At 46.5% G+C, this 14,972-nt stretch overlaps 1 protein-coding gene across 1 annotated transcript in view; it reads right to left on the bottom strand.

Moving 5' to 3' along the window:
• Positions 1–6,080: 6,080 nt before the first annotated feature.
• The window catches only part of COMP (cartilage oligomeric matrix protein), a 42,209-nt gene continuing 33,317 nt past the window's right edge, over positions 6,081–14,972 (bottom strand). The window contains exons 15-18 of the mRNA XM_087703255.1: positions 10,555–10,751; positions 9,389–9,561; positions 7,770–7,909; positions 6,081–7,306 (exon numbers count right to left, since the gene is read on the bottom strand). Coding sequence (XP_087559381.1) covers positions 7,257–7,306; positions 7,770–7,909; positions 9,389–9,561; positions 10,555–10,751 — 560 coding nt within the window. The 3' untranslated portion in view covers positions 6,081–7,256. The remainder of the gene's footprint in view (positions 7,307–7,769; positions 7,910–9,388; positions 9,562–10,554; positions 10,752–14,972) is intronic.

Here is a 14,972-nt window from a genome sequence, read left to right as displayed (position 1 = left end):
CATGAACACAGAACAGTCTATAACTGTTTTTCAGGCTTGGCAACTTTAAGATGTATGAACATTATTCCAATATCTCAGGGGCTGCCACAAAGAAGAGGGAGTCAAGCTATTCTCCAAAGCACCTGAGGGTAGAACAAGAAGCAATGGGTGGAAACTAATCAAGGAAAGAAACAACTTAGAACTGAGGAGAAATTTCCTGACAGTTATAACAATTAATCAGTGGAACAGAAGTTGCCTCCAGGAGTTGTGAATGCTCCAACACTGGAAGTCTTTAAGAAAATGTTGGATAGCCATTTGTCTGAAGTGGTGTAAGGTTTCCCTGCCTGAGCAGAGGGTTGGACTAGAAGACCTCCAAGGTCCCTTCCAACTCTTGTTATTCTGTTCTAAAAACAAGCTCTGTTGCTCTGTTAACACTACATTTAAGTTATATGCCGCAAAGAAAGAAATTTGCTGCAAAGTTACTAGGATTGCCCTATTTTGCCTGAAAAAAACCATTGAAATCAATGACATAATAATTTACTGACTTTAAAAATAAAATAAAATATAATGCTCAGAATGACAATAACCAGCTAAGTAGTAGAGGACATCAACTCCCAGGATTCCTCACAACTTAAATTTGCCAAGTTTGAAAAAACACCGGCCTATAAATACGCTGGGGGGGGGGGGGGGAGGGCACAGAACATTTTGGTCCAGTTCAACTCTTCGTTTTCTTAGGGAGAGCTTTTGCAAGTCATTAAGGGCTGAAAATACTCTTTGGTCTGCCTTCATCTTTATTCCCTTTGAAGTACCCCCTTCCTGGTATGAGACCCTGTCTTGGTATCTTCTTTGAGAAGCTTTTCAGAGGCTCCAGGAGCCAAGCACATCACAATGCATGAAAATGACGTATATCTATCAATCATAGTCCCCCCCCCCCTCTGCTTGTCCATAGAAATTTGATGGCAAATTGCTGAATTCATGTGGCATGATTTTTTTTTTCATATTTAAAAAAAAGTAAAATGGCAAAATGGGTGCATTAAGTCTCTGTTAAGTTTAGTACAAATCTCACTGTGTTTATACTAGATGCTTAACCTGGTCGCTATATGAATGTTGTTTTCTGGGTTGGCTCAATATTCTTGAACCATAAACTAGCCAAGTGGCCCCCGAAGAGAGCTAACCAAGCACAGTATGTTGTGTGAATGCATCTGCTAGGCTTGTTAACGTGCATTAAGCAGGTTAAGAAACAACCTATTTTGTTTGAGAAACGAATAACAAAAAAAAAGTGTTGAGACCAGGCTCCAAAATACAGCTTCTGCTCGCTGTAACATTCAAAATCCAAACTGCCTCCCCTCCAAACTTTTTTTTTATTTTTTATGTTGTTCCCCCTCTTCCTTCCCCCTGGCCCAGAAACACAAGTGTGGCTGCTGGAAATGTGTTAGCATCCACATAGCCACCTTTCCCTTCTGTGCTGGAAAGCACATCTGGAGGAACATTCTTCACATTTCTAAGCGGTTATTGGCAAAAGCGCCTAAGAGCCTTCCCAAACAGTGAGATGGGCAGTATATAAATGTAATAAATAATAAAATAAACCGAAGCCTGTCCTGAGGAGAAAAGGCCCCTAAGGATCTGGGCAGCCAGGACTTATATGAATTATAGCATTTAGACTGGAAGAGATCAAGGAGGACCCAAGAATATGGAGTCCTTTGGACTGCCAAGTAAATCAAATGGGTCGATCCTAAAGGGAACTGAGCCTGACTATCCTTTGGAAGGGCAGATGCTGAAGCTCAGATGTTTTAGCCGCCAGAAGAGAAGAGAGGGATCGTCGGAGTGATGTTGGGAACGTTTGAAGGCAAAGGAAGAAGGGGACATTTGGGCAAACTCCAGGAGACGGGATGGCGCGGGGTGTGGCGTACTTTGGCCCGTGAGGTCGTGAAGGGTCGCAAGCGACTGAGCAACAACAACAACAACAAAGGAATGTTGTATGGATGGGCTTGTTTTCTGTTAGTCCAGAAGACGCTAGAATAAGCAGCTGGAAACAGAAGGGAGCCGAGTGGTGCCAAAAATGAGGAGACATTTCCACCCCATCAAGGGCCATGTGGCAGTGAATCCTAGCTATTTCAGGAAAAGATGGGCGCTCTGTTTGAACGAATTTAAGCCGATCCTGGACTCTTGGGAAAGCTGCGCCTAAATAAGAATATTCCGAATAACATCTTGGCTGTTGAGAGTGGATGGTTTTTCAGCATCACCTCCTGTTCTAGGCTGGCATTTCTCCGGTGTATCTAAACCAGTGTTTTCTCAACCTTGGCAACTTGAAGTCCTGTGGACTTCAACTCCCAGAATTCCCCAGCCAGCTATGCTGGCTGGGGGATTCTGGGAGTTGAAGTCCACAGGACTTCAAGTTGTCAAGGTTGAGAAACACTGATCTAAATCCTCTGAAGTTTGGCAGACTTTAAAGCAGCTTCCTATAAACGCAAGACGACTGGATCCCATCTGTGGGTTACAGGGGTTAAATGATACAATAAGAGCAGTTCAGTTGCTGTGTTTGTGCTGGATCCAGTAGTGCGTTCTTCAGTGTATCGTTCAAAACCCAACCACTCTTTTAAGTCATCATGTTAGAAGGATTTCCTTTAGCGTAGCATGTTACAAAACACAATTCTTGGGTGTTTTGTTCACCTGGGATTAGTAGATTATATGAACCCAGCCTTAATTGGGGGGGGGGTGGGGGGGAACCCCAGAAGTATTGTGAAGTTGACCACTTTCTGGTATATCAAATAAAAAGGGAGGCTAAGCATCATGGCTGCCACAAAAATGCCATAACATCAAGTCCGGTCAAGTGGGAGCCTCGGGTTGTAATTCATGCCGAGGCCTATTCGTAAACAAAGAAAAATTGGCCAAGGGGATGTATTTTTTTTTTTTAAAAAGCATTTATAAAATTTCCACGTCAAGCAATAGAAGCATATATATATGTATAATATTTTTATAGCCCCTGCCCGCGTAAACTGCCAGCCGCAAGAAATGAGCCAGCACAGAAACAACAAAGCCTCCACAATCCCACCGATGCCCCCCGAAAAACACAACAGGAACAAGGTGATCCTTTTCTGGCTGGTGGCTTGAGAATTGCTATCAACAATTGTCTATTGTGCAGCTGGTTCGCTTGGCTAGCTCCTTGGAAAAGGAAGCCCCAGAGATGTAGAACTTAGGGTGACCATATTCCCCTTGATGTTGTCCTCCTCCTTTCAATTTCAGTAGCTTGAAAGAATTACTTAAGTAAAAATCCAGCCAGTTGTGTGGCCTCCAAACAACGTGGAGTTAAAATTTCCTGTTTTGTGGCGCTCAGAACATTTGGTCGCTAGTCTCACTTTGAAGTCAAGACATACCATTTTTTCTTTCTTTCGGCGTCGCCAAAAGAGTCTTTAAGTAGACTCTTAAACGTTGTGGGCATAGACAAAGCTTCTGCTAACCGAGGGAAGCTTGTCTGCAAAGGTGTTTTTTCAAAAGGCAACTGGACTTTCTTTTTCAATTGAAGACATGAAGCTTCTCATCCAAGAAGCTTCTTCAGTTCAGAACAGAAGAAGCTTCTTGGATGAGACGCAAAACGTCTTCAAGGGGAAAACGAAGCCCAGTTGCCTTTTGGAAGAGCATCTTTGGGACAGCCTGGGTGACTGCGAAGCTCCAGAGATAGAGGGAAACTCGGCTTTTTGGAAAGGGGAAGGAGGCACATCTAATTTTAAGGGTTGGAGATCTAAGGTGAGAACTCTGCTCGGCCTTTTCCAAGCCTTGGCTCTGTCCATGGATTTGGGGCGGGGGGTGGTGGACTTCATTAAAAAAAAATTGATCTTGTTTTAGTGGATTGTGGAAAAGCATAAGGAGTAGTTGCACCACTAGTTGTGTGTGTCTTCTTCTTTGTCCCAATACAGCTGCATATCAGTGTCAATATAGGTTATATGAGATGATTTTGCGTTCTGTTTCTGAAAGGTCACGACTAAATTTCTTCAGCTGCTAATAATTGTAGGCAAAAGGACTCTTTGCAATTCTGCTCGTGTCGTTCCTTTTCTTTTGGAAGGTTTGGGGGGCTTTTTATGCTGTGAAAGGAAGGTTATTTATTATTCTGTAGGAAGCTTCCGGGTTGTGGGGGGGAGAGACTAAACAAAACAAAGGGACTTGACTATAAGGTGTGTGGCCTTCATATACTGTCTCTTGGTTGTTGTTGTGGATCAAAGGCAGTGAAAATGAGATGCAGAGAGGACGGGGGACGGACGGACTGCAGACTTTCCCAGCGCCTCCAGCACAAACAGTTGATGTGAATCGGTGCTTGAAGTGCCCACCGATTCCACAGAATTTATTTTGAATTGGGGATAAAACTGAGAGGCCACTGCAGTTCAGAACAACCAGTATTTATTCTATAGGCTTTGCATTTCTTTCTTGGGGAATGCAATATTTTCCACCATAAGTAGTTCCAGGGGGTGGGATTCGACCGGTTCGGACTGGTTTGGGTGAACCGGTAGCTCAGCTGGGAGCGATGGGCCCACCTGTCCGACTGTGCTATTTTCCTACCTTTATCTCCTCCGCTGATTCGCGCGGCAGAGTGGCTTGCCGCGCGAATCAGCTCTGTTTCTCCTCCGAAGAAACCTGGAAGTGAAGATTTCTTCAAATGGCGCACAGCAATTTTAACCGGTTGTTAAACCAGGAGGATCCCACCACTGAGTAGTTCCTAACTGTGGGCATAAGCAGTCACGCATTTAACGTTTATCTGTGTTCGTAGTACAAGTTTGAACTGTATTACTGGAAGCATCCAGAACATTAAGCTAAAGTTAGCAAGTTAAAATCTAATTATTTCTAGCTGTAGCGTGGTAGCTCTTAAGACATGGCTTTCTTTGGGGGGAGGAAATTCATGTCTCCCCCCCCCCTAAATTTCTTACGGGGGTATCTGAAAGCCCGAAAAAAGAAGTTTTCTTTGAATAATGTAAATTTATCTCCCAGAGCAGCTTCTCCTATTGACCAGGCAGCTAAAACAACATATACACTTCATATTTGGGGGTGAACTGAAGAGGGAAGGGAACAGTCTATTTTTTTTTTTGTATTTGAACTGTGTAACATCCTGTTTACAGGGGTTTTGTTTTTTTTATCCATGAGGACTAGCAGAATGACTTTACCGATATATGCAAATCCTACCGTTGAGCTACAGGTTTTTCTGGGAGAGGGGCGGGAGGGAGGGAGGGGGGAGGACTTGGGCAGGAGTAAAATGTTGCGAACTCTGGAGCATTGAGGCTTAATTTATTGTGGCTTTTTCTCTCTTGGCAAAAAAAAAAAAAAAGCCCTGAAGATGGCTTTGTGAGCGTGTGCGTGTGTGTATGTATGTATGTGTGTGCGTGTGTTCTTCCTTTTGCAAACTTAAGAACATGACGATGTGGGGAGGGGGGGGAACAAAAGCAAAATTCTGTGCACATTCTTTTCAACTTCTCTTTTTCGTTCGTTTGTTTGTTTGTTTCCCTTTTTTTCCGTGAAGGCTTTTTTTTTTTTTTTTGTCTTTGTAACTTTGCATTATTTGTAAATGAAATGTAATAAAAGTTAAGCTGTTTTTCTCTCCGGCTGTTCAGCTCTGCTTTTCTGAAAGAATGTTTCATCGAAGTGTTTTATATTTAAAAAAAAAAAAAAAATAGAGACGTTTTTGTCGTTTCGAAGTGCATCTCCTGCGCTGAATGCTTGACTAGCTTTTCTTTTCTTTTTCCCCCCTTCCTTTTCCAAACCCTCTTCCGAAAGGAGCAGCGGCAGATAATAAATACAGCTTAACCTTGGGTAGACAAATGTTATTTTATTAACCAAACAAGTCTGTATTTGTACAAACATCTCTCCGAATTTCTCCTAAACAATGAAGAGCTGCATTTTTTAAAATGCAGTATTCCCCCTCAATTTGGGCCACTTGAAGATGTGTGGACTTCAACTCCCAGAATCCCCCAGCCAGCATAGCTGGGTTGAATAGAATGCTGGGAGTTGAAGTCCACACATCTTCAAGTCACCAGGGATGAGAAATATTGCTCTGGTAGTGCAGGGGGTCTCCAGCTTTGGCAACTTTAAGACTTGTGGACTTCAAGGAACGCTGGGAGTTGAAGTACACAAGTCTTAAAGTTTCCAAGGCTGGAGACCCCCTGCTCTAGTGGAACAAGCCACTCATCTTGGATTATTGGGTTAAGTGAATAAGTTTAGAAAACTGCCTTATCCAAGATCGGCTCTAGGCCAGGAAGCACTTACTCTCCAGCACTTAAGCCAAGAGAGACTTGCTCATCACTTGCTCTCTGGTCCTCTTAACTGGAGGTGTGACCCCCGTGGACTTCCTTCTCTGTGCAAAGCCGGCATTCTACTATTAAGGTTTTGCTCCCCTGCCCAAAATGCTTGGAAGTTTTGAAGGCCGCCTGCGTGGCTTCCAAACCAGGCAGATTCCCATCAGCTGTTGGGAGCGGCGCTGGTGAATTCCTGCATCATACGGAAGCCTCAGCTTGACTTAGCCATTTGCTTAGCCATCGTTCAAAGTTGCAACAGCCCTGGAAAAAGTGGCGTCCCGGGGTCATGTGATCTGCAACTTTCTGACAAACAAAGTCAATGGGGAAGCCAGATTCACTTCACAACCGTGATAACTAACTTAACAAACGCAGTTGTTCACTTAAAAATTGTGGCAAGAAATGTCATAAAATATAGGGCATAAGTCACTTAACAAATGTCTTGGTTGGCAACAGAAATGCGGGGCTCAATTGTCAGTTGAAGACCACCTGTATATATACATATACATACATATACATATATACATACATATGAGGCCCCTTCCTCCTCTTGCAGAGGTCATGGAGTGAAATCCAGGAGACCACAATGGGTGGCTGCCCATGTCCCACCTCAGCATCAGCGGTGGCTGACCCAAAAGGATGCAAGACAAGGGCAGGAGACAATCCAGGGGAGGATGCCCAAGAAAGCCACATCTCTGGTGGTGACCCTTCAGCCTTCCAGGAGGGTCCCCTAGTTAAGTCCATCCTTGTGGACTTGTTAGCAGCTGCCACGGAGCAGGAACGGCTCTTCTGCGCTATGTCGAGAAAAAATGAGAATTTTCAGAGTCCTGTGGAAGCAGATCTCGGGTGAGGTTGCTTCTAGAAAGGGTAGTGGGGATGCTACAGGGGCTGCTGGACACGGTGCTTGCCACGTACGAAGAGACAATGCACCATTTGCTATATCTTGAAGGGAGCAGAAGCAGCGCGGGTGCAACAAGTCTCTTTTTCAGCCGGCGGCAGTAGCATTTAGTAGTCGTGTTGGTTCCGGTAAGCCTCGTAGTCTTCAGGAATCGTGTCTTAAGAAAGAGAAGAGGAAGAGTGGAGCATGTGAACCAGAAGGGAAAGTCAGCAGCCGAATGCAGGCCTAGATGCTCTGACGTTATGGGGGCTCCCGGGGGGAACCCCTCAGAGGGATGCCAAAGGCCTTTGCACCATCCAGAGCAAGGCAGCCTCTGGAGCGTGAATGCAGATCCTCAAACTGTGGACTATGCTTCCTCCAGGGATAGATTTATATACTCCCCCCCCCCCGAGTCAGCCTATTGGGCCCGCAACAATCTGGGTCCTCATTTTATCAACCTTGGAAGGGTGGGAGGCTGAGTCAAACTTCAGCTGCTCAGAATCGAACTCCCGGAGTGAGCAGTGAGTTAGCCCAGCAGGACTGCATTCTAGCCATTGCTCTTGATGCTCCGATACCTCCCTCGAATGGAGTCAGAGCGGCTCTGGGGACCCAATGACAGGATTGGGTCGAGCCTCACTCACCATTGCAGCGATACCGCAGGTTGGACCAGATGATGTTTTCCTGGGAGAAGCAGAAGACCCCCAGACGGCCCCCTCGCATGGTTGTGTCGAGGACAATGCCAGTGTCGGCCACCATCTCAGACCCCTCATAGAACCGAGTCCTGAAGTACAAATCAGGAGAAGGAGTTAGCTTATTCCTAAGAGTCACAAGGTTTATCCTGAGTCCTAGATGTGATTGTTGTGGTCTGCCAGCAGCCAGAGGAGCTGGCAAAAGATTCGGACAATGAGGAGGTTGGGGTGGAACATGGGCCAGTCCTGGAATCTGAGGAAGGCTCTGATGAGGGCTCTGTGTCGGAGGCAGAGAAGGGGGCCAGGGCCCTCTGACAGTTATCAGCTGCCTTCAGAATTGCCATATGAAAGGAACAGCTAAAGAACAAGGGTCGACTTGGGAGGAAGGCCACAGGTGGACAATGATTGACCTCTCCCAGAGGAAATAAAAGAGGAGCGAAAGGGGAGTGGAGTTTGCAGGAGACGATTAGTTCCCTTAATTGGTTCGTGACTCTCCGAGCCTCCTTGCCAAGTTTTGCAGCTATCGGCCTGGCAGCTCTCCAAGCCAGATAAAGTCCATGACTGTAAATCCTCCCTTGAAAGACTTTGCTGGATGTGGATGAGCAGAATTCACAGTCAATTAATAAAAGGGTTTTTTGTTGGGACAAGGAGTTGCTGCATGCTCTTGGGAAGCCTAGGTCAAAACAGTGATGTGCAAGAAAGCTCCACCCATTTTGTGTGTTTTGTGATGCACATAGAAGTAGGTGGGGCTTCAATTACACTTATCATTGGCCACCATCTTGATTTGTTTGACCCTATCCTGTAAGACTCCTGGTGTCGAATAAAACACAACAGCTAAACCTTGGACTACTTTGAAAGTTTATCTTGAAACTGCAAAAGGGATAAACTAAGGCTGATTGCCCATTAATTATGTAAATAATTCAGAGCCTTCTGTTGCAGATAAATATCTTTTAATAAGGGGAAATAGCCTCCTGTAGGGCCTGCTGAAGACTTTCTGAGCAACTCTTAAGGTATTTTCCACCACTTCACAAAGGAATTTAAGAGATGTCATTGCTTCAGCTGACAAAATGCAGCTGTAAAATGTTGGGAGGAAATTTTGACAAACTTCAGGAAATTTCTGAAGAAAATTTTTATCTCTCGGCATCTTCTAAAAGCCTTCAGTGTTCTACAAATTGTTAAACTATCAGTGTTCTCTTGAAAGTCAGTTTGGAAATCTTAGAATGATATAAAATTCTCTTCAAAAAAGTCAATTAGCCTTGACTACAGATAGTCCTGCAGTTACAACCCAAGTTGTAACAGTTGCAAAATGGAATAATATTGACCCAATTTTACAACCTTTTTTTTGCACCAGTTGTTAAACACTGTGGTTATTAAACGAACCCCACTGTTTGCTATGGGGCACTGGAAGTGCCAGTTTTCAGCAAAACTCATAAAACATATAGTCGCGTAGCCATGGAACGCTGCAAACAGCCCTAAGCAGCCTATATTTCCAAGTGCAGTCAAGTGCATTGATGAAGTTACCCAGTTGGGTAATGAAACGTCTGCAAGAGATTCTATCGGTCTTTCCTTACCGGATGTAGCCCACCTGGGGACGGTGCTGTAAGAACCAGCGGTAGGAAGTCTTATCTTTCCAGCCGACGTTCCGAGGGTCCTTCCACAACAACTTGACCTGGTCAACTGTGTCCCCTGTGTGCCAGAGAGAGTTACGCAGGTATTCTCCAGGACCAGTCTTTGATTTCACCGCCTGAAAGAGAAAAGCAGGAGGAATAATGACAGTGAGAACATTCAATCAGTGGAACAGAAGTTGCCTCCGGAAGTTGTGAATGCCCCAACACTGGAAGTCTTTAAGTAGATGTTGAATAGCCATTTGTCTGAAACGGTATAGGGTTTCCTGCCTAGGCAGGGGGTTGGACTAGAAGACCTCCAAGGTCCCTTCCAACTCTACTATTGTATTGTATTGTATTAATGGCCCTTTCCCCCATTCCTGCTACAGTGCCAGGGTAGTGGAACACACCACCATTTCTCCTGAATTTTTAGAAGGCTGCCAGAGAGATTCAGGATGTGTCCTGAAATGCTTTTGTTGTGGCCTGCTAGCGGCCAGTGGAGATAGCAGCAATTGGACAGTGAGAAGGTTGGGGAGAAATGGGCCAGTCCTGGAGGCTGTGGAAGGCTCGGATGAAGGCTCTGTGATCAGGTCCCTATGCAGCTAGACAGCAGTGAGGCAGAGGAACAGCTGGAGCCTGTTCCCAGTGTGCGCATGCGCAGAGCTGCCAGAAGAAAAGAACAGCTAAGAAATCAGGGTGGACTTGGGAGTAAAGCCACAGGTGGACAGTGAATGGCCCCTCCTATTGGAAGTAAAAAAAGCGAATGGGGAGTGGGCTTTTACAGGAAACAATCCATTTGTTCGTTCATTTCAGGAGTGTGAAGATCTGTCCGTGAATCTAAGAGACTCTGTGCCCAGTCTTTCCTTGCCCAGCACTGCGTTTGGAAAATATTGACATGGCAGCTTTCCAAGCTAGATAAGGCCTGTGGTCATAATTTCACCTTTGAAAGACTGTTTGACAGGCCTTTGTTGAATGTGAATGAGAGGAATTCACATTCGTTTAATAAAAGGGGTTTTGTTGGAAGCAGGAATCTGCTTTGTGCTTTTTGGGGAAGCCTAGGTCAGACAGCTTTTTCTCCTGCTCCTCTTCCCTGGTTGAGCTGTGATGAGAAGGGAGCCGGACTCTGCCCTTACCTTGAGTTGGATGCCAGGTTCTGCCACCGCCCGGAAAGGATTGGCCTGCCAGTAGGTTTGCTCCATCTGCTTCCACATCACCACGTAGAAGCTGGCGCTATCCTGGTAACCAAAGATGAACCCTGCATAGTCGTCATCTGTGACCGTGTTCACGTGGAAGGTGCCTTCAAAGTCCACCCCATTAAATGCCGTGTACCCTGAACCCGAGTGGGGAGAAGACAAAAGGGTGTCACGATGATATATTGCATTTTTATTTCTTGTGGCTCATGGCATAAAGACTGCGAGGATAGCAATGAAAGAGAACATTTGCAGCTCAGAATTGAAATAAGGGGTCCTTGGGGCTCTCCCAGGTTGGTGGTTTCCTTGAAGACGTTTCATTACTCAACTAGGTAATATCATCGGTACTAGTAAGGAGTGAGGTCCTCTCTCTCTCTCTTTCCCTCCCTCCCTGTACTCGAGAGACCACCTGCTGCCAATTACCTCCCAAAGACCCATTAGATCCCACAGATTAGGCCTCCTCCCGATTCCATCTACAAGCCAATGTCGATTGGCAACCACCTGGAGGAGGGCCTTCTCTGTGGCTGCTCCGGCCCTCTGGAACGAACTCCCCGCAGAGATCCGGACCCTCACCTCCCTTCAGGCTTTCCGTAAAGCCGTTAAAACCTGGCTGTTCCGGCAGGCCTGGGGTTGACGAGCTCCCTTCCCCGCTCGAATTGGGTGACTGTTGATTGTTTTTAAACTTTTCTCTGTATTTGTGTGTTGTGTTACCTGGTGTGTACTACCCCCCCCCCCTGGGTTTGTTAGCTGCCCTGAGTCCCTCCGGGAATAGGGCGGCATATAAATGCAATAAACCTTTAACCTCCCTTCCTCTCCTTCTCCTTCTCCTTCTTCTCCTTCTCCTTCTTCTTCTTCTCTCTCTCTCCCTCCCTCCCTCTCTCAACTGAGAGGAAACCCCACTCCTTACTAGCACTGATGATGTAACCTAGTGTGGGTAACGAAACATCTGCAAGAAAATAATCAAGGTCAGAGTTCACCAAGGACCCTGGAAAGAGCAGCCTCGAAGGAGTAGGAAGACCCCTGATCGTCTTTGTTGCTCTTCTCTGCACTCTTTCTAGAGTCTCCGCATCTTTTTTAATTGTGGTGACCAAAACTGGATGCCGTATTCCACGTATGGGTCTTAGCAAGACCTTATAAAGTGGTACTAACACTTCATGTGATTTTGATTCTCCAAAGCACCTGAAGGCAGGACAGGAAGCAATGGGTGGAAACTAATCAAGGAGAGAAGCAGCCTAGAACTAAGGAGAAATTTCTTGATAAAACAATTATTCAGTGGAACGGCTTGCCTCCAGATATTGTGGGTGCTCCATCGCTGGAAGGCTTTTAAGAAAAGATTGGACAACTATTTGCCCGAAATGATAACAGCTTCCTGCCTGAGCAGGGGGGGCTGCACTAAAAAACCTCCAAGGCCCCTTCCAACTCTCTTATTCTGATATGTCCCTCCCCCCTCCTGCAATTATGTGGAAGAGAATTAGGGAGGCTCAATCTGAGATGCTTCCTCTCTAACCAAATGCTAAGAGATTACTCTTTCCGCTGTAAGAATTCCAGATAACTTTCATCATTGCTTGGTTTCCCAATGGAAATTAGGCATTAGAATTGAGTTTGAGTTTGAGTTTCATTTTATTTATATGCCGCCCTATTCCCTGCGGGACTCAGGGTGGCGCACAAACCCGAAGGAGGGGAAGGGAAGGGAAAAACACAAAAACTACAAAAGTACAGGGCATTTAAAAAACAACCAACAGCCACACGATTCGAGAGTGGAAGGGAACTCATCGACCCCAGGCCTGCCGACACAGCCAGGTTTTAACGGCTTTTCGGAAGGCCTGGAGAGAGGTGAGGGTCCGAATCTCTGCGGGGAGTTCGTTCCAAAGGGCCGGAGCCGCCACAGAGAAGGCCCTCCCCCGGGTAATAGCCAGACGACATTGGCTAGTAGACGGAACCCGGAGGAGGCCTGCTCTGTGTGATCTAATGGGTCTTTGGGAGGTAATTGGCAGCAGGCGGTCTCTCAAGTACCCAGGTCCAATACCATGAAGGGCTTTATAAGTGATGACTAGCACCTTGAAGCATATCCGGAGACCAATCGGTAACCAGTGCAGCTCGCGGAGGATAGGTGTAACATGGGTGTACCAAGGTGCACCCACAATCGCTCGCACGGCTGCATTCTGGACGAGCTGAAGTCTCCGAATGCTCTTCAAGGGCTGCCCCATGTAGAGCGCATTGCAGTAGCCTTTTTGTTCCCAACCCTGTGCTTTCCCAACCTGCCTTTTCCCAGGCTGTGGTTGGTGCGTACATTTCTTACAAGATATGCACATGCCTCATTTCAAGTAACTGAAGCTGAGAACAGCCTCCCTCCCCACCTACCCCCCCGGCAGATCCTGTTAATTCTGTTTTACGCAACCCTTCCATTGTAGCAGTCCTGCTCTCCTCACACGAGCTCCCAAATAGAGCTCACAGGTTGGGGAAGCTATCTGGGGATGCAAAGCTCAAGCTCCAGATTGCATGTTGCTTTCCTGCAGGCCCTGCCCACAATCCTCACCCAATTGTCATTACAAGCATCCCTCAACTTATGACCGATCGCTTAGCGACCATTCAAAGTTAGTGTTCTGACCGAGGGCTTCCCAAGAGCATGAAGCAGACTCCTAGTCCCGACAAAAACCCCTTTTATTAATTGACTGTGAATTCTGCTCATTCACATCCAGCAAAGTCTTTCAAGGGAGGATATACAGTCACGGACCTTATCTGGCTTGGAGAGCTGCCAGGCCGATATCTGCAAAACTTGGCAAGGAGAGTCACGAACGAATTAAGCAAACTAACTGTCTCCTGCAAACTCCACTCCCCTTTTGCTCCTCTTTTATTCCCTATGGGAGGAGCCATTCATTGTCCTCCTGTGGCCTTACTCCCAAGTCGACCCCTGTTCTTTACCTGTTGCCTTCAACTCTGCGCATGCACACACTGGGAACAGGCTCCAGCTATTTGTCTGCGTCACTACTGTCTGACTCCGAAGGCAGCTGATAATATAGCAGTAGTAGACTTATATACCGCTTCATAGGCCTTTCAGGCCTCTCTAAGCGGTTTACAGAGAGTCAGCATATTGCCCCCAACAATCTGGGTCCTCATTTTACCCACCTCGGAAGGATGGAAGGCTGAGTCAACCCTGAGCCGGTGAGATTTGAACCGCTGACCTGCTGATCTAGCAGTAGCCTGCAGTGCTGCATTTAACCACTGCGCCACCTTGGCTCTACTGGCATACGGCTTTGGCCCCCTCTCTGCCTCCGACACAGAGCCCTCATCAGAACCTTCCCCAGACTCCAGGACTGGCCCAGGTTCCTCTCCAACCTCCTCACTCTCCAACTCTCCTGCCAGCTCTGCTGGCCACAACAGTTAGGACAAACATCTCCAGGGTATTTACAACCCAGTTCTGAAGTTCCAACGGCTACCGCCCCTCCATGGTCATGTGACCATATACCAGTGCTCAGCTATTGCCGCTTGCAGCATCCCGCCATCACATGTCCATGTCTTATGATGGTTTTGCCAAAAGCTGGCCTTTATTTCCATTTTTTAGCACAAAAAAAACCCCACCCCATAGCAAACAACTGGTTCGCCTAACAACTCCTGCAAAAACCGTCACATTGGGTTGATCCCATGGGTGAGCCACTTTACAACCATCACAACTTCTGAACATAATGGGCAGTCTTCCATTACAGTCATAAGCCAAGGACTACTTGTAATGGGTCTGAAGAAGGAAATGATCACATGGAAGTAAACCTATTCCATGCTGTGTAATGACTTTTTCCTTCAGTTTGAGTCGGGCCAGATGAAAATAAAAATTTGACCTGGCCCCGTCCGGTTCCACCACAAATCCGCAAAGCCCTTATCCGCGGAGACATAAGCGCAAAGACTAATTCGCGCCGTTCTAAGCGCTAAGGAAAAACGTGACCCTACCGCGATGACATAATCGCAGAGGGCAAATTCGTGCATTCCCCAGCACTCAGTACCCTAAACCTAAACCTAACCCTAAACCTAACCCTAAACCTAACAACCTAACGCTAAACCTAGCCCTAAACCTAACCCTAAAACAAACCCCTAAACCTAATCCTAACCCTTACCTTAATTGAAGTCGGCTTTCTGCCGCGGCGCCATTTTAAAGCGCCCTTCTGTTGCTGCGCTGTTGTCGCGACGGTGATGACGTCGCGGCTTTAGCGCTGCGATTTTATCACCGCGATTTTGACGAGCGTGGTTTTGTCGTGCCACGGCCCCGTCCATTTAGAAGCTGTGCAGTGACCCCACCACTAAAAGTTCTAACTCTTGGCTCCCAAGGGTTGCAATTTTCTTCCCTAGGACTGTCTCTCAAACCTGCATGA

This window comes from Thamnophis sirtalis, unplaced genomic scaffold (assembly GCF_051295495.1).
Source record: "Thamnophis sirtalis isolate CommonGarterSnake01/CBP01778 unplaced genomic scaffold, rThaSir2_p1.2 scaffold_1, whole genome shotgun sequence".
Lineage (NCBI taxonomy): Eukaryota > Metazoa > Chordata > Lepidosauria > Squamata > Natricidae > Thamnophis > Thamnophis sirtalis.
Note: the sequence above shows the minus strand (reverse complement) of the source record. Positions and strands in the feature narration are given on the sequence as shown.